The sequence below is a fragment of the Schistosoma mansoni genome, chromosome 2, assembly GCF_000237925.1.
Source record: "Schistosoma mansoni strain Puerto Rico chromosome 2, complete genome".
Taxonomy (NCBI): Eukaryota; Metazoa; Platyhelminthes; class Trematoda; order Strigeidida; family Schistosomatidae; genus Schistosoma; species Schistosoma mansoni.
This window is the reverse complement of record NC_031496.1, coordinates 33,921,081-33,940,493: the sequence shown is the minus strand read 5'-3', so window position 1 is coordinate 33,940,493 and position 19,413 is coordinate 33,921,081. Positions and strand designations below refer to the sequence as shown.

Genomic DNA, 19,413 nt, shown 5'->3' with positions numbered 1-19,413 from the left:
AGATATAATGAAAATAGGGAAAATTGAATACTGAAATTATTGAACATTTAAACAATAAGATTTTGAGAGGGGTAAAATGTTCGTAGAATATGTCGTTTCTTTACCAAAGCCTCATGAAAGAACCACAGTATAAGTTTTGTTTTGTTAGAGAATTATATCGACTGATAAAGATCTAAAGAGATACTTAGTGATTATTTCACTAGAATCATTTTCAAATTTAATAATAAACTCAATGAACATAAAAGGACTAAACGAAACAGAATGTCAACAGCTGACTGAAATTCTAGACGAAGTAAATACTTTTACAATCGATTGATTACTGGGAGGGGATCAATGTCATATATGTCGGGTTCTTCTTAGTTCACATCGAATCCTATCGACCAAGATGAAATATGGTCACTAGTCTACGTAACTCGACATTGTGTGCACTATGTTAAGATAAGAGAGTGGTTGAAGGTAATCAACAGGAAACCCCGGATCTAGTTTTCGTGCTATTTTGGCACACTTAAGTAAAGTGTACCTCTAATCTTGAGAGAACTGATGCTCCCTGACGGATTCGATCCCATGTCACCCAGCTTCACAGTCAGAGACATTACCACTGGTATTCGATCTGCACTAAGAAGGACCTAACACACATGACATTGATCACCGCCCAGTGATCAATCAGTTATAAACTTGTACGCTACATATGTTTTGTTTTGATAACCAGGATGATTGGGGGTAGATCTTTGAACAACGTTTTTCAACTAATCCTAGTGGCATTATATGTTTCTGTAAGAATTTCAAGAACGATATTGTTAGTCATGTTGGTTATAAACTTCAAGGTTGTATCAATTAATCTAACATGTCATGGTTATTAACTACATCGAGACAGCACACTTTCTCTCCCTGACAATTTTACAAAGACTGGCAGGCAGATAAACCAAGGATGTGAAATACACTGTTGAGGAATCCAATATGAAACAAATAATTACTAGATTTAAGTTGTATTGTCTTTACTGGTCAGATATTTTATTCTTTGATATCCGTTTGTATTACGAGGGTTTTTGGAGTCTATGACTGAATGTTAATAATTGCTTAATTCAATTTGCAAACAGGGATTAGCTATCATTTATAGTTATCCGTAAATGTGTTGCTCACACAAGATCTCCTTTTACATAGCTGAATATGTTTGATTTGTGAGTTCTACAGTTTTATTTTAAACGACAGGGTAGGAAGAGGAAAACATAGGAACTATTGTGGTAGTACTTCATCAGTATTGCAGTAATTAGATTTAAGTAAAATTGTGAACATTTTATGATAGCCTGTAATTATACACGGCTATTGAACATAATTAAGTAACTAATGAAAGTATAAAACAAAAAAGTTTACTTTCTATGTTGAAATCAAGAGTCGACATAAGCTAGATCATAATTGGACGACTGGAAACATGTACGCAAGACTAAAAGTCTTGAGAACGAATCTCGCGTGCGCGATCTTGTGTGTGCACTGCTGAGGAGACCCACACTAAGACAAATCAGCCGTCCAGTGCTTCCAGGTTTCCAATGGTGGTTTAGCTTAGATCGACTGGGAATTTGTATTATGAAAATATCATGATCTCCAAAAATTCTCATATTAATAAATTTAGGTTTTGAAAACTTTCGACCTAGAATTTTGGCTAGGTTTAGTTTATCTAAGGTATTTCAACTTAATTACAAATTTATATTAACTCGAACGATTATTTGCATAACTTATAGTCATATAAACTAATAATTTTCATTTCTAAATAAAGTCATTCAGTTGCTACTTTTAATCTTACCGCTCTTCAACCAACCTGTCTGGCATAGTAGGACCATGAGGAACGATTGTTCCAGTCAGTATAGCTCTATTGGTTCATCACGATAAACAAGCTCGACTACCACGTCAAGGTAACAGCAACGGTCGAGTTTTCTTAATGTAAGGATTTTTATCCCTTATATACAAAATAAAAATTAATGAATCACTTACACGAAAATGAGGTTGTTTCATATAAAATTTTAATTCTTCAACAGTTGATGCCATTTCTGTTTTATTCAATATGGATAACTCGGTTAATACCTGATTTGTTAAAACAAAATTTTAATAAAAATACAAAAAGAAGAACAGGAAAATCAATAAAAATGAAACGTTATTCTCTAAACATTAAGTTGTCAATATGAAAATATGGATAAGATTATTATCAGAAGGGGTTTTGTGAATATTATAATAACTTTAATAGTTGAGATCATGAATCAATCAAATCTTGCGAGATGGGATCGTGGATGAGCACTGCTGAGGATTCTCACAATAGGACGAAACGGCCGTCCAGTTCTTCCAGGTTTTCTATGGTGGTATAGCTTCAATTGATTCATGATCTCAACCATTAAAATATGGATAAGAATAAAATATTTTATTTTCAAAGAATTTTACTAAATGATATGAGAAAATAATCAGTTTCAAAGGTAGCAATTGATCAAAAGCTATGGGTTCGATTCCCAAGTGGGAGCTCATGAACGTATACTACTGAAATGTCACATATTAGAATGAAACAGCTATCCAGTACTTCCAGGTTTTCTTTAGTGGTCTAGTTAAGATCAGTTCGTAATTTCAACTGTCAAAATAATGATGATGATAATAATAGTAATGAATTTTCAGTTGTTTTTTTTAAATGAGCTTATATAATATCACTATAGTTGTACTGATTACCATAGAAATAAGTTTGAGAGAGAAAAAATACATAAGAGTAGATTAAGATAAAAAATCGTCGACTAATTTTTTTAAGCCATTTCAAATAGTGTAGATAAACTGTCAAGACAGTTCTACTGTATGGGGCGGAGACGTGGAGAACTACGAAAACCATCATCCAGAAGATACAAGTGTTTATTAACAGTTCTCTAAGCAAGATACTTCGGAATCATTAGTTAGGCAGTATCGACAACAACCTACTGTGGGAGAGAACAAACCAAACATCAACGGAGGAAGAAATCAGGAAGAAGTGCTGGAAGTGGATAAGACACACTTTAAGGAAATCATCCAACCGAGTCACATGACAAGCCCTCACATGGAATCCTGAAGGCCAAAGGAAAAGAGGAAGACCAAAGAACACATTACGCCGAGAAATGGACACAGACATGAAAAGAATGAACAAAAACTGGATAGAACTAGAAAAGAGAGCCCAGGACAGAGTGAGTTGGAGAATGCTCGTCGGCAGTCTATGCTCCATTGGGAGTAACAGGTGTAAGTAAGTAAGTAAAGTAAGTAAACTGTCAAATAATTATAATGAGCAAATTATATCTGTGCTAAACCTAATATTATTTTCACTCATTTGTTTTTCATCTTGCTAATGTATATCTGTGTATTTGTTGATGTAAGGTATGGCAACATGAATAGAAACTTATTTGTACCAGGCCCTATAATGACTATGTCCAATGATAGGAAGCAAATTGAATGAATTCCATTTGATTTCTAATTTAACGCTTAAGAATGGGTCAATATATCCATACCCTAACAATCTTAAGTTCAATCACAAGAAATATTCATGAGTTTGCGTATAGTTAAGAATTTAATACAGAAAACCTAGAAGATGCTTTGAAAATGCTTCTTCTTTGTTTTTGTCGTCTAGTTAATATGTTGGTTGCAATTTATAACGTTGATACATATCGTGGTCTAAGTATTTTCGGCAATTCCGCCTTCTGACTGTCGATGAAATGTTGATATTTCTATATCCGATATTTGACAGCTTGATTGGTGGTCTGAATTTCACACTTATTGGTAGAACTTGGTGATGAAGACACTTATGGAGAAATGAAAATTGTAAATGTTGGATTTCTGACGAATTTCTTGTAGTTCCGAACAAATAAAATTGTATTAGGCGCTTCTAAAATTAAATTATCCAGTTAAAGAAACTCAACAACATCAAAAGAGTTTTGAAAAAATTTGAAAACCAGATAAGTCATACATTTTACATAAGTTATAAATAATCTGTCCTGCATGCATAAAAAAAGCATTAAAACATACTTTAGCCCAAATTTCTGTTGCATCAGCAGGAACATGAAAATCACTGCCTGGTGAATGTGTGTTAATATGGTCATAGAGCTGTGAAAATAAACGGTGTAAATTGGGAAAAAAAGAATGAAAACAGTTGAGATAAACGATATTGAGATAATAAAATAAGAGATCTTCAAACACTTTTTTTCTTTAGGAAAAAAACAACAACATATGAACGGGATTCGAACCTAGGTCTCGCATACTTACGTTTGACCTCTAGACCACTGGGCCAGCGCCGTGTCAGGTATGAAGCAGTAACCCACCAAAGACACTGAAAGATGGTCGCGCAATATCACGAAGTGATTGAAGTTAGACACCATCAACGTTTGATCCCTTCTCAGCGGTCTAGAGGTTAGGCGTTTTCGCGCCGGACCGAAGGCTCTTGGTTCGAGTCCCACATACACGATCGTGAATGCGCTCTCCTGAAGAGTCCCATGCTGGGACGAAACGGCCGTCCAGTGCTCCCTAGTTTTCAAATGTGGTCGGTTCATGATCTTAATTAAAACGCGGGCTCCACAACCTTACACTGATAATACCGCATGTTTTAACATTGAGAAACGCATTATCCAATAAACTCACAGATTATTGATATTTAAACAATAAGTCAACTACTCATAGTTAATACAAGTCTCACAAAAACCTGTATAGATATTTTTCTTGCTAAGACACTGTTTCGTGTTGTGACTTAATCTTTCGAAGAATGAACGGATGTACTAACACCAACATCCAAAAGGAAGAATTTAAGTTTCATATATTCTATTACTATACTTTTCAAAGGTATTGGAAGGTATTAGAAGTTAAAATGATTTAAATAAATCCGTGAAAATATTTTAAATTGGTTTCCCAGAGTTTTGATTCCCATAAATCAAACGCATAAGCAATACTGAAAAGAGATTATCTGTGCACTGAAAACTAAAAGTTGCGTTATTGCTGCTGTATAGCATGCTTAGAGTATGTTGCAAACTGTCCTCTTCATGACTTTATATGAATGAAAATTGGCCACAAGTTCAATCAAAAAATTTTGTTTTATTTTACATTTAATTAGAAAACACAAACCATATTGTCTATTCAATAATCAAGTTATCTCAAACTGTTATATCTGAACAAGAAGTACAATAAGGTCATGATAGGATGATTGACTGCACATGGTTTTTCTGGGTCAGGATTCGAAGCTTAAATTACTGAACTTCTCATATCTCTATAATATATACCAGTTTCTATTTTGTGCTCAAAATGAACACATGTTTAGCCTTTATTTGATATTAATGAGATCAGACATGACAAGTCGGAGGAGACATAGCATGCTAGCTACGCAAACACAAATACACTCAGACACAACGAAAACCCACCAATTATGTTACATACAATTGCAACTACAAGAATAATATGACTGACATAAAAAAATACATAATGAATAAAGGATTTCGAAAAGAATGTCAATCAAGCAAAGAACTTTATATAGTTAAGATCATGAGACAATTGAAGCTAGACCACCATGGAAAGCTTGAAAGCACTGGACGGCCGTGGGACTCCTCAAGCAGTGCGCATCCATGACCCCGCCTCGCGGGATTCGAACACAGGACCTAACAGTCCCGCGCCAGAGCACTTAACCGATACACCACTGAGCCGGCATTCAACGGTGCAAAGAACTTTTGAATAATGAATGATAAAGAAACTTGCCTCTAATAAACAATGTAAATGTTCATCTTCAAATACTGGCTGGAATAGGTCAGAATCTTTTTCAAAACATTCTGTAAGACATTGCATCTCTTCAAAACTGTCCAATACAGCGCTGACAGCTATTTTGTTTGTGAATTAAACAATAAGAGTGTCAATTGGAAAAGTTAGCAAAAAATTAAAAAAATGAAATCAGAAAAAAATAGTTTGAATAGAGTTAACTGTGATGACTTGTCAACCCTATAGATAATTTTTTGATATACTTAGATTGTGTCTAACAGCGGTGAATCCTGTCAGCAGTGATTCAATCGACTCATTATTTCAATTATAGACGTTCAATGAATTCGTAGTATTCTACAAATAATATCATCCTTAAATTCATTTAGTGTTGTTTGTTTGAATATTCCCATCGATGTGTTAGGACTGCAACTGGTCAGTCTCTAAATGGCATATGTGCATACTGTGCGTATTGCCTCGATATAGCCTTGATTCACAAGCATGGTAAGCAGAGATGGATGGTGGCTAGCAGTGGAATCCAGGACGCGCATTTCGTCCTATTTGAGACTCGTCAGCTGGATGTACCTGCATCTCAGAGTTGATGTTCACTTTGGGACTCGAACCCAGTACCCTCGCTTCAAACGCCATCGCGTTATCCACTCGGCCACTGAGTCTTGATAGCTACATCAATGGGAAGATTCAAACAAACTACACTAAATGAATTTAAACTTCACCCCATTGCACAAGCAAATGGCTATCAGGACTCAGTGGCCGAGTGGATAACGCGATGGCGTTTGAAGAGAGGGTACTGGGTTCGAGTCCCAGAGTGAACATCAACTCTGAGATGCAGGTACATCCAGCTGACGAGTCCCAAATAGGACGAAACGCGCGTCCTGGATTCCACTGCTAGCCACTATCCATCTCTGCTTAATATCATCCTCGTTTTATCTAAACTCTTAATATGATTGATTGCTATTGACTCTTATCCTATCATATACGAAGAAATTTTTATAGGTTGCTTCAATCTAAAGATTTGACAATGTTGTTGTCTAGAAAGACTATGAAAACTTACTTCACGATTAAACTATATGGATTACGGAAGGCAACTCCATCAAACTCATCATCCTGAACAACAAATCTTTACCATTGTTAGATATACTATACAAACTCGATAGTAATTACGATCATAAGAAATAACAACGTTCTATTTAGGTGTTTCCTTTTTTTATCAGGAGTTTGATTCTTTGACATTTTATAACTCATAATCACTTCACTAAGTCACATATTGATTTATTTATAGTTGAGATCATGAGTCAATTGAAGCCAGACCACCATGGAAAGCCTGGAAGCACTGGACGACCGTTTCGTCCTATTGTGGGACTCCTCAACAGTGCGCATTCACGATCCCGCCTCGCAAGATTTTAATGTCTCTTATATAAGTGATCATACGGCTTGATTAAGAAAAATTATACTTGGGAAATAATCGTTTTGTTGTATTTCAGGTCTTTGATTTTATCCTAATGAGATTGAAGAAAACTATTTATTTAGTTTAGTAAAGTGTTATAACTTTGACTTCTTCAGAGTTACATTAGTAATCTATGGATGAGAAATAACCCGGCTAGAAGTGAATATAGGGTTTGAGAATTTATTTTCGTAAACAATAGACTTGGTTCTGTTCTCGCTTGAAGATTTAAGACCATGTTGGTTGACAGTTACCAATATCTCGTATACATTTTGTGAAATCTCCCTTTACCAACCAACATCGAGATGTTTTCCATCGAGTTAACAACTACAGTCTCCGTATTCTTAAAGAATTTGTAATACTTATCACTTCCTTTGCCGAATAAGGCTTTATAAACAATTCTACTTGTTATTGTTATTGTTACCCATATACTGTGTTCGATTACCTTTTTCTACGTCTGTCCTGTATTCACTTTTTACTATTTCCCAATTGGAATGTACATATTACGTTATATTATAATTAAAACTGATGGAAATCTGATTGGAAACAATGTTGTTTGCTTATATGTATTATTCTGTAAGCAAGTCAATGAATATATGAGAATATACTGTAAAGTAAGCACAAAAACAGATGTACACCAATATTGAGAATTTTTAGAAAGAAAAGACTCAAACCGCCATTAAATTATTTAGTATGCTATCCTATTTACCGGTAGTTTTATGATTAACATAAGAGAGAAAGAATTAAATCCATCACAGTTTCACATTCATATCAACTGATTTCAGCTTGGAAACCAACGAAAAAAGGACTAACGTTTGTAGATATGAACAGTTTGTTGGCAACTTAGTGGTCGAAAGATATATAACGTACTCATATAAACATCCTAAAATTCAGTGATTCTTGAGAAGATCCTGGGTACCCATTGCTGAGGGGTTCTGTAGCAGGGTAAGACATTTGCTCAGTGTTTCCTTGGTTTTTAATGATTTATCATGCTCATATCAATAGTCTGTGAGATAAGTGGAGCTTCATAAATTAAACTTATCTTCAAATAAAAACTACGCAGATTAAACAATATTCCCAATAACTTACCAGCTGATGTGACTTCATCATCTTCATCTAAAATATCATCATCAGAGAGAATATTCGGCTCAGTGTAGAAGCTTGCCCATTTCGTACTTGAAACAGCAGCTAGAATAGCCCCCTGAATTGTTCGATTATTTTTGGATGATGTAAAAAAAATTAGTGTAATTAGATTGTACAGTTATTAGTTGTAGTAGAAAACTAGCAATTATAATGGGACAAGTATTTAAAAAGTTAAACTCTTGCAGTTGCTCTACCTCACTATAAAGAGACGGAAATCATATAACTGTTTTCTTGGTATTACAGTTCGATCACATGGGACCCTATATAATTCAACCCAAGAAAACAATCTGGTGTATTTATCTTCAGACATTAGGCTAGCGTTTTATCTTGTTTCCAATAAAGAAATCTATACAGTTTTAAAATTTACAACGGATAGATTATACTCAACAGTGGAACCTAGGAAGTGTTGCACGAAGTCTTTAATAGAATAGATTCCACTGTTAGAAACAATCAGTCTACATTTTAAGAAGTCTTGTGATATAAAAGGAAGAATTGAAACAATGCCTTAAGTACACACATATGTCAGTAATGACCAACTAAAATTCTGTTTGGAATATCAATAAAGAGGTAATTTAAACTGTTACCAATGGAAAAATGAATTTTAGAATGATGAAGTTTACAAAAAGAGAACGGTTTTTAATCTAAAGCTTTCTTCCATTCATTCATTCATTAGATATTCAATGATGTGGAAAACATTTATCAACTGAAGTTTAAATTTCTAAAAAAAGACGATGATCCTGAGTGATATTAACTACTAAGATTCAAGGAACAGAAAAGGAGTAAAATGGAAAATTTGGCAAAAATTGAACAATATATCCGATTAATTCGAATGGTAGTGAAGCTGAAAATCAACATTTATAAAAAAGTTGAAATCATGAGTCAATTGAAGCTAAGCAACCATGGAAAACCTGGGAGCACTGGACGACCGTTTCGTCCTATTATGGAACTCCTCAGCAGTGCGCATTCACGATCCCGCATCGCGAGATTCGAACCCAAGACATACCAGTCTTGCGCCAGAGCACTTAACCGATAGACCACTGAGCCGGCATCCAACGGTGTTAATGTCTAACTTCAACCAATCTACGATGTTTGAGCAACCGTCCAATTGTCTTCAGTGAGTTGATATCTCTACAACAGACTTGGTAGAACTCCACTGGTCACTGCTTCCCACTAGAACTCAAGGAAATATCTCTTAAAGTCAGTCACTTGTGAGCATTTGATTATAGAGCAGAAGGGGTTTTGTGAAGAATTAAGTATTTTCATAGTTTAAATCATGAGTCAGTAAGTAATAATCATCATTATTATTGATTTTGAAAGGTTTACGAAAGCCTCAAGAAAGTCAAAGTTACACACATATTTATAAACATCTTTATCTTCTATATCTAAAATAACTTTAAGAATAGAATTTCTTTTATACATATAGCCTTTTCTTGATTGACTGAACCTCAAGTTTAAGAAACTTCTAGACAGTTAAGCATTTAAGTGTTAAGCATTTAAGTAGTAAATGTATTAAGAATTTAAACTCGACTCAGCAATACTCAACAACTGTAAATGTCTAACTTCAACCAATCCACGAAATCGAGCAACCATTCACCAATGTTTTCAGTGAGTTACTATCTCACAACAGACCTGATTGAACTCCACTGGTTACTGCTTCTCACTAGAACTCCAGGAAATACTTCATGGAGCCAGCCACTAGTGAGCATATGATCATTATCAGAACGGAGTTTTGTGAAGATTTTAGTAATTTTATATAGTTCAGATCATGAATGCCGGCTCATTGGTGTATCGGTTAAGTGCTCTGGCGCGAGACTGATAGGTCCTGGGTTGGAATCTCGTGAGGCGGAATCGTGGATGTGCATTGCTGAGGAGTCCCACAATAGAACGAAATGGCCGTCCAGTACTTCCACGTTTTCCATGGTGGTCTAGCTTCAATTGACTCATGATCTCAATTATATAAAACTGTAAATGTATTGTATTAATTTCATCTCATTTTTTTCCTTTTAAACAATCTGAGAAATTGACTTTAAAATGAACTCATTTTATTACATATTTTGAATCTTTGCCAAATTGTTTTTACATTTTTTCATTTCCCTTATTAAAATCTTATTTAATGTTTTTATTTATTGAATATTCATAGTAATAATAATTATTTTATAGAATTATAGTTGGGAGTTAATCTGTAGGGGGGGGGAAGAAATTTAATTCAAGACGGTTTATTTTTTGACTGGTAACACAACTTTGTAAAAAGGAAAAAAAAGGCTTTATCCTGGAGAACAAAATTTTTAAAAAAATATCCCGAAGAAAATAAGAGAACAGATATTATCGTAGAATTATTCAAGACATGATTGATTTCATAGATTTTGTATTTTTGCTAATTCATTTAATGGACATTTATTTTGGATCAATATCGTTAATTAGGAATAAAATAAATGGTCTAATGTTGAGCCGGATATGAAAATTCTACTCTCAGAACGAAGATTGAGAGAATGGTAACTCCTAAAACTAACCTATGCACTCAGTCATTCAGTCAGCTACAACGTAGGACCAGGCACATTTATGCATCGGTCCAAGTTGCCATACCTCGTTAGCACAACAACATGAACACCGGATTCATTGAAGTAGTTAATTTAGTGGTGGTAATATATAAAGGAACGGTTGTATATAAGGATATAGTATAGGAAGGAAGAAAGTCATGAAGCAACTTCAATCTCAAGGTTTAAGGGAAGAGAATGTATACACCTACGCCATTGTGATCGATTCTGAGCCATATCACCTAGAGTTTCCAACTATTGGTTACGATAGTCACGCGGACCCCAACCATGTAGTCTGCATCTGCCAACATGGCTCAGACTAGAAGTTAGTGACTTCAAGCACTGATGCACTATTATTACACATATTTTTATCGTATAATTATTAAGTAGATTATTGTCCCCATATATTCTGTTTATCATAAGTTGCTGGTTGATGCATTAGCTATTGTCATACGACTCACTAGTTCTAATTTGTTACCAGTTCATTACTCACCCTTCCTCTTATTCAGAGCCACTTTTGGCTTATTCAGGTACAATTGTTACTTTCCTGTATGTCTGTATATAAACTACTTCTGTTGAAAAACAATTATAGTGTAAACTGGTTGTTGACTTTTAAACACAAGATAGGGCATAAAGAGGAGCTTGTGATAAACTTATTAGAACGTAGCTGTCTACTCAAGATTCATAGTTTTTGTCGGGAGTGTGATTGGTGAGCTTGGATAAAATAGACTATCGAGGAAATACAAAACACGAAATGGACCAAATTGGAATTAGGATTTTGATTGTTGACTTGGCACGTGATATTGGCCAGCCTTCCTAAAGACATAACACCTTGTCTAAGTGCTCATATACCACAGCTCATTTAAACCTTTTACGGGATGAGTTCAATTCATGGTATTCAATTGGTGTGGAGTGTTTTTACAAAAATGAGAGAGAGAATGTATAAATTTAATTGTACAGATCAGATTGGTGAAGACGGAGGTGCCACCGATTTGAAACCAATGGTGTACATGGGATTTATGGTCGATCTATGGTCACTGTAAACCATGTAACTACTCTAATAAACTGAAATTATTTGAACAAATCTATTGGCGTCAAGTTTCAGATTATTTTTATGTTTCCCACCATTCAGAAGCGTAAATATTTTAAAATGACAGGTCAAAAAAAATCGTACGCAAAATACAGAATAAAATTTACCTTAAGTTTACGTCTAGCATTAAAACGTCTCATTTCTTCAACTGTTTCATGTAGATGTGTTTTAGATGCACGAGCTTTTTGACTTATCCATGGATGACGTAAAGCTTCTTCAATTGTTAATCTTTGTGTTGGATCCACTTCTAATAAACGTGATACTAAATCTCTTGCTTCCGTTGATATCATATTCCATACTTGAGGTTGACGCTATAAGAAAAAAATTTGACGACAAAAATTCACTAGCAAAATATCGTTAGTTTTATATTTCCCAACTTTATTCACAAATCTCTACTGGGTGGCTAGAAGATGTTTCGGATGATAAGCAATCTTAACATTAATCAGTATCTATAAACTTGAGGAGAATGAAATTTGTTGTAAGGTTCTCAACCAGAACATGTCTGAGATACCTAAGGACGTTATCATTGAGTTATATAGCTGATACTCATTGCTGACAAGTGGAAACTAAAAAGAAAACTATGCTCAGTGATTTAGTCTATTGATTGTGGGGGGGGGGGTACTTGATTGTTTAAAATACTAAATTATTTAAACTAAATCCAGTCGAGTGAATAAAAATAAACAACAACAATGTCAGGATCAACATTTACGATTGTGAACTTCGGGGTTCGAGAATCAAAGAATCATCATCGATGACATTATATAGTAGTCATGTTCTATCATGAACAAGATGAAGTTAAGACTGTGGACGATTATAACGTAGTTCAAACGCCTTAAAATATCATGCTTTCTGTTAAACCTGTACGTCATGGATTTGATCACATTTAGAGTACTGTTATCCAGTGCTCTGGGACTTTATATAGATTATCAACAATAAAATGAAAATTTTTTTATACTTTAAAACAAAACACAGGAGCATACATGATAACGTCCAGAGACTATTTGTGTAAATAAAACATCTCGTGTTCCATAAAACGGTAAAGAACCACTAAGTAGAAGAAACAATAAAACACCACAACTCCATGCATCTACAGCTTTTCCATATGGTTCATGACGAATCATTTCAGGAGCCATATAATGTGGAGTTCCAATGCGACCTAAAGTATGATAAAAATAGAACTTGTATAGAGAATAGTGATAACAATCATCGACACAATAGTTCATCATTACAATGTTTGATATGAGTTTTAGTTAGTCACTACTTATCTGTTGACGCTTGTCAATAATCAAGTCAGTTTTCATCTAACAACTGTAGATTACATAAAGTATTGAGGAACAACCCTATTATGCTTTAAAGGAATGAATTTTAATGTGATTACTATACCTTCTATCAAAGGATAGACAAGAAGAAAAATATGTTAAACACTGCTGCATCTCCTTCTTGCTGATGAGTACCAGTTTGTAACTTACAACGGATTGCCTTCAACAACTGAACAATAATTGTAAATCTACTCAAAAGAAAATTATAACTTTACCATCTAAATTTACTGAAGGAAGGAATAATCAGTTTGACTTACATCTTGTCATAATAATAAGTAATAGTAATAATGTAAGAGGAGAGGGGCATTTTGACTTACCACACTGATCAGAACGTAGAGAAACAAAAATTTCTTGATCAACCGTGATTGGTGAATCTGAAGGAGTTTAATATACAACAGAGAAGTAATATGAAAGAGATAAGTAAGAAAAACGTGATTTACAAAGCATTATGACTGAAAATTATAATAGTCACGTAATAATACTGTAGATCCTTGGGGGGGTGGCATAGTTAAACTTTGAACTAGCCTCGATGAGTGGTCAATCTAACCAGTAAGGTAAAAAGGCCACCTCCACCATCCCGTTATTTTAACACAAAGGTTAATACAGGTCACCTGGCTTTCTATTCTTGCCTTTGAAGACTGAAGGCAACAATTTATTATCACAAATATCTTAGTCTAACATTTAAAGTATATAATTTGTTATGTTTATCACAAATAAATCCGGTTATATGATTTTCAGTTCCGCAGAAAGCATCAGTTCTCCCTATTTAGTAATTACTTTCTAGGATATTTGCTTTCTCTTTGTCTATGGGTTACACTACCTTTTAGTGAACCTTATTTTTCATTGTTTATATTATTCTTCAAGATTATATATTTTCTGTCACTAAACTATCTTTTCTGGAGACAGTGAAGTGCTTGCAAAGGGACTAACCTTTTATCTGATCATATGTGGTATTCTTTAACATTTGTGATGTCGTTTTGCAAACCCTTCAACCCTTAATTGTTGTGTTAGTCAAAAGTCGATGATCGTGGTCTCATCACGATTGACAAAACATCGAGAAGAATTTAACTTAAGCGAGAATCCGAGATGGTTCCCTTTAGGACTAAGAGTTGAGGTCTTTGAAAGTTGATAGTATAGACAGATAGCAAATCAATTGATGAGGTAAGTGGGACAAGTGTCACACATATTCAACCACCGCCTACATTAATGTATAACGCTGACGTGAGTAGATTCGAAGAAGGCTAGAGTAGTTCAAAATAAAACTTATGATGAGTCTATAAAGTCATTGGCTGTCGACCTAAACCGTGTTAGTAAGTAAAGCCTGTATGTTTGGAGTATTCGCGGTGATGGTGCTGAGTAGTTGGTGACATCATACGATATAGTTCAGAATTAGGCCAAGGGAGGCAGGTGAATTCACTTTTTATCTTACCCTAGATCTTGGCTTTCAGTACCACTTGATACGTTTTATTACTTGAGTAAATTTCAACCATATTTCGTACTTTTAGTTGTTTTTTACTATCAAGGACAATGCTATTTCAGCCTCTTGGTTAGTTACTCGTCTTTTTTTTACTTTATTTCTATGTAATTAAATCATGTAGCAACTTTTGTCGACGCATATATATATGCCATGTTCTGAGTTGAATATAGCTGACCTCTTATAATGAAAAAGATCAGCTTCCACCCTATTATATGATTGGGGAATTTAACAATGACTTGACTTGAATGTTAACTGAAGAAACAATGGATTACTAGCATGAAAGGTAAGTTGTATTGCAAAATATCAATTCTAACAATATAAACTATAGTATACAAACAAATGAGAAGAGTATTAAAACTACAATGGATAATACAAATAATATTATCATACCTCCATTCACTTGATTTGTATCCAAATTTAGATGTATGGCTAGACCAAAACCACCAAGTTTAACCGGTGCTGAATTCTCTTTACTTGCCAAAACAACACAATGTGGTTTTAAATCACGATGAATAATATTATTTTCATGACAATAATGTATAGCTTCTAGAATTTGTCGTAGATAATGACTAAATACCATAAACAAAAGAAGAATGAACTTTTGATACATGTTTACTTAGTAAAAAAAACATTTGAATAATAGTTAGTAGGATGTAGTTGGGAGGAAGGCTTATATCTAGGTTTTGAGTCAGTTTTATCAAAACTGACCTGAAAATCTAGAGGAAACTAAATTTACATATGGGATTGGAACCTGGGTCAATCAGCTTCACATTCTACGACATTTCAACTGAGTCACTCGGACGGAGACCGACCTCATGAAGAGGTTGTGACATCACGGATTATGAAACTGGTTGACCTGGGCTCAAATCACATAGGAAGCATCAGTTCTTCCAAAGCTGCAGATTTTCCTGCCTATTATAACTAACGGCCTAACAGATGATAGGACTATGTTTAACACTTCAGTTATAAAGAGTACAGCTAATAAAATTTGCTCAGTGTAAGTGATTTAAATCATACGCAATCATACTCAAACCTTTAGTCTTATATTTAGAAAACATATCTACTTATCATTGATCATGACGAGAGTTAGAATGCTAATGAGGTGAGACATCAGTTCTCTTAAGATTTGACTAGTGATTGTAAACAAGCGAGAGCTTTCGTTATGACTGCATCAAAAGCCATTTGATCCCACACAAAGTGCACTACGATGTCGCGTTACCTAGAATAAAGTCTATACTGGCTATACCGAGATTCGATTGCAAAGTAATACAACATTAGTTACTACTCAGTGACTAAATAGTTTAGGTATTTAAGTTCTATAGAAAGTCAATCAAGACACAAATACCTTAATAGCAGCGGTCCTGATAGAGACATAGATTGATACATATCAGTATGCTAGACGCAAGTATCAATTCCATTGATTTTTTAGATATATCTTTTTGATAAGCAGTAAATAACACAATACTTGGGTTCAAAGCTTGTACTAACTACCAAACATTCACTAACTCATGATAGATTTGTTAAATATCACGTAAACATCCTCATGCAGATTATAGTTATATTTACTCCATTACATCTAACAAAATACAACCAGAGTAATTTATGATAATAAAACTAAACAACTTTGTAACTAGATAAGTGACAATCATCGATAATCATACTGAAATACAAAATGACATACTAACCTTGCCACTGCTTCACTATAAACAAAGCCAGCCGTTGCACGTTTCACAATTTCAAATGCCAAATCAGCACCTTTCATACTTTAAGAAGAAAAAAGTATAATTATAAAGCAATCAGATTCCTCATGATAATCAGAATATTTAGAGTAATTATTGTGCTTATTACAGTTAGAGAATCTACGATTTGGTTTAATGTTCATACCAAACAAGTAACAAAGACAAAAAACCTTAATGACAATATCATTATGAGGTTAGGGAGATTATTATATTTTGATTGAGATCATGAACCGATTGATGTTAGACCACCATTAAAAACCTGGAAGCACTAAACAGTCATTTCGTCCCATTCTGGGACCCCTCAACAGTGCGCATCCACGATCCTGCTCGCAGGGTTCGAACCCGGGGCCTTCGATTTCGTACGCGAACGCATAACCACTAAATCACTGAGCCGGCATCCAACGATGATAATGTTTAAGCTCAACCAATCCACGAAATTGCGCCACGAAACGGCCATCCAATGCTTCCAGGTTTTCAATGGTGGTCTAGAATCAATGGGTTCATAATCTCAATCAAAAACTTAATAACAATCTCTTGGTAGGTATTCGAATTATTCCATGAACATTGAGATGTAGATACATCTATGTGGCGAACACCAAATAGAATGAAACACGCACCTTAAATTCCACTACCAATAACAAGTCATCCATTTCATGGAAATGTATTAACAAAAATAAGTTAACTGATTCTGATTTAAGGAATTTCAGTTTATTTTCGCATGATTAATCACTTTCCTTAATGAGTTGTTTAAGAGAAAAAAACTAGTTTACGTCAAATGGTAGATTATTTTATTAACAGCCATTTTCACTAATCATATGAGTTTATCTGAAACTAAATATAGTTAAAATATTTCCTACAAAAAGAATTATTATCAGAAGGGGTTTTGTGGATATTATAGTAATTTTGATAGTTGAGATCATGAATCGATTGAAGCTAGACCACCATGGAAAACCTGGAAGCATTGAATGGCCGTTTCGTCCTATTATGAAACTCATCAGTAGTGCGCATCCACGATCCCGCCTGGGTTCGAATCTCGTGCAGGCTAACGGATGCGCACTACTGAGGAGTTCCAGAATAGGACGAAACGGCCATTCAGTGCTTCCAGGTTTTCCATGGTAGTCTAACATTGATCGGTTCGTGATTTCAATGAAATACAACAATCTCTACAAATCTTGGGAGTTTTTAAAGCTTTTCATTATCTTCAAGTAATTTATTATTAAATATTCTAATGTATGTATATACAGTGTACAATAGAATTTTCGATTATGCTTTATTATAAAGATTATTCATTGTATTACTTAATCTAACTGGGCCATTTGATGACATGATATTGACATTTTAACAATTTATTTCAACTAAAAATTAAATTTAGCGATGTATCGTTTAAAAGAGAGAGTGAACAATATTGAGGTTCGACACAGAGTTCTAAGTAAATATGATAAATCAGTTAATGAGGTTTTGAATATTTATCAACTGAAGTGCTTAGGACAGGTACTGTGATATATACCTATCTATATCCTACCTTGATGTTGAATGTTTGCTGGTGAAGGAATAAGCTGTAGGCAAGCTAGTTATCTACAGTTATCTACATAGTTTCTTCGAGAAGTATTTGTCTGAACAGAAAAATAGGACAAAGACTGGCACGGTCATTAAGGAAACCCTTTATCTAAAACTCAATTTTAAAAGGGACATTGTGAAAAATATTTTTAGGTGTCGACTTAAAAGACTTAAAAGAACACTTACATAAAGAATCAAGGGTAAATTACCCATAATGAGCTCCCTCATGTGTGTTTACTGATCCAACTGCTCTTGCGAAGATAGTTTCATAAGCTGTATTCAGATACATTTACTCTCATGCTCGTGAGTATGTACTGTGATGAATAGAGAAAGACTTCACAAGACTTATTAACGCTGCCATACTTTCCCAGTTGGTAGATAGTGGACATATTAAAACAAATCAAGCCTTCGCGATTTTGTATCTCAAAACAATCTATCTCAATGATCAAGATTATGACTCATCTACGTGGTAGAAGCCATGGAGACTAATTGCAAAAGATCTAACCTATGCTTCCAAAGGAAATATGTTTAAACTTTATGTTTACCTCGATTCACAACTGCAACACTACATATTTAACCTATATATTGTAAACGCTTATAAATTCCGTACAAAAAAAGAAGAAGAGAAAACAATGAGGAAGAAGGAAACAAACTTACTATTCAAATATCATGTATAACATTCCATCACTACTGTAAGTTTCGACTAATTCAACAATATGTGGATGCTTCAATAAGTGACATATACTTGCTTCACGTTTTAAATCTAAATTAATGAAGAAAGAGAACAACGACAACAACAAAAATTAATCAGAAACAAATAATGATAATCAATAGAAATATATTGGGACTAATGAATTGCCAAGCAACTATAAATCAATTCCTGGGTTTTCTCAATGCCTTTTTTTCCGATTAATGTCAAACTGTAACGAATATTGACTTCAGTAGGAAGGGAAAAAAAAAATTTAAACCAGTAATTTTTTAAAATTCTTAAACTAATTGAGCAAAAGCTGAGATTTGTTGTTGGAAAAATCTGATTCTAGAAGTTGAGGAAGTAGTCCCGTTTCAACGATAACTGTAGTTCGTGGTCGAATCTAACTATCAATGCGTAACACATGTTTTAGTTATTTTCAGGCGCTGCAGGTTCTAACATACATCAACCAACCCACCTTTCTTCACAATAACTTTGATTCTTACTACTGAGTAGCTTACTTGGTAGTTTCAACATATGGTATTTGGATTAGCCCTGGTACGGCCGAGAGTGGGGAGAGTCCGCTCTCCCTCTCGAAATGCTCTCACATAGCCACGCGTATAAAGCCACTCCCAGGGAAGTCCTTCTAACTGCCTTCTTCCGTGGTGGGGAAATGTTCACAAAGT

At 34.4% G+C, this 19,413-nt stretch overlaps 1 protein-coding gene across 1 annotated transcript in view; it reads right to left on the bottom strand.

The window, feature by feature from the left end:
* Smp_131690 (MAGUK homolog) overlaps positions 1-19,413 on the bottom strand; it is a gene marked incomplete at both ends in the record, with an annotated part of 58,612 nt that overhangs the window by 29,830 nt on the left and 9,369 nt on the right. The window contains 8 exons of the mRNA XM_018796446.1: positions 1,987-2,076; positions 4,015-4,092; positions 5,695-5,843; positions 8,270-8,381; positions 12,055-12,258; positions 12,928-13,103; positions 15,134-15,312; positions 16,429-16,498. Coding sequence (XP_018650658.1) covers positions 1,987-2,076; positions 4,015-4,092; positions 5,695-5,843; positions 8,270-8,381; positions 12,055-12,258; positions 12,928-13,103; positions 15,134-15,312; positions 16,429-16,498 — 1,058 coding nt within the window. The remainder of the gene's footprint in view (positions 1-1,986; positions 2,077-4,014; positions 4,093-5,694; positions 5,844-8,269; positions 8,382-12,054; positions 12,259-12,927; positions 13,104-15,133; positions 15,313-16,428; positions 16,499-19,413) is intronic.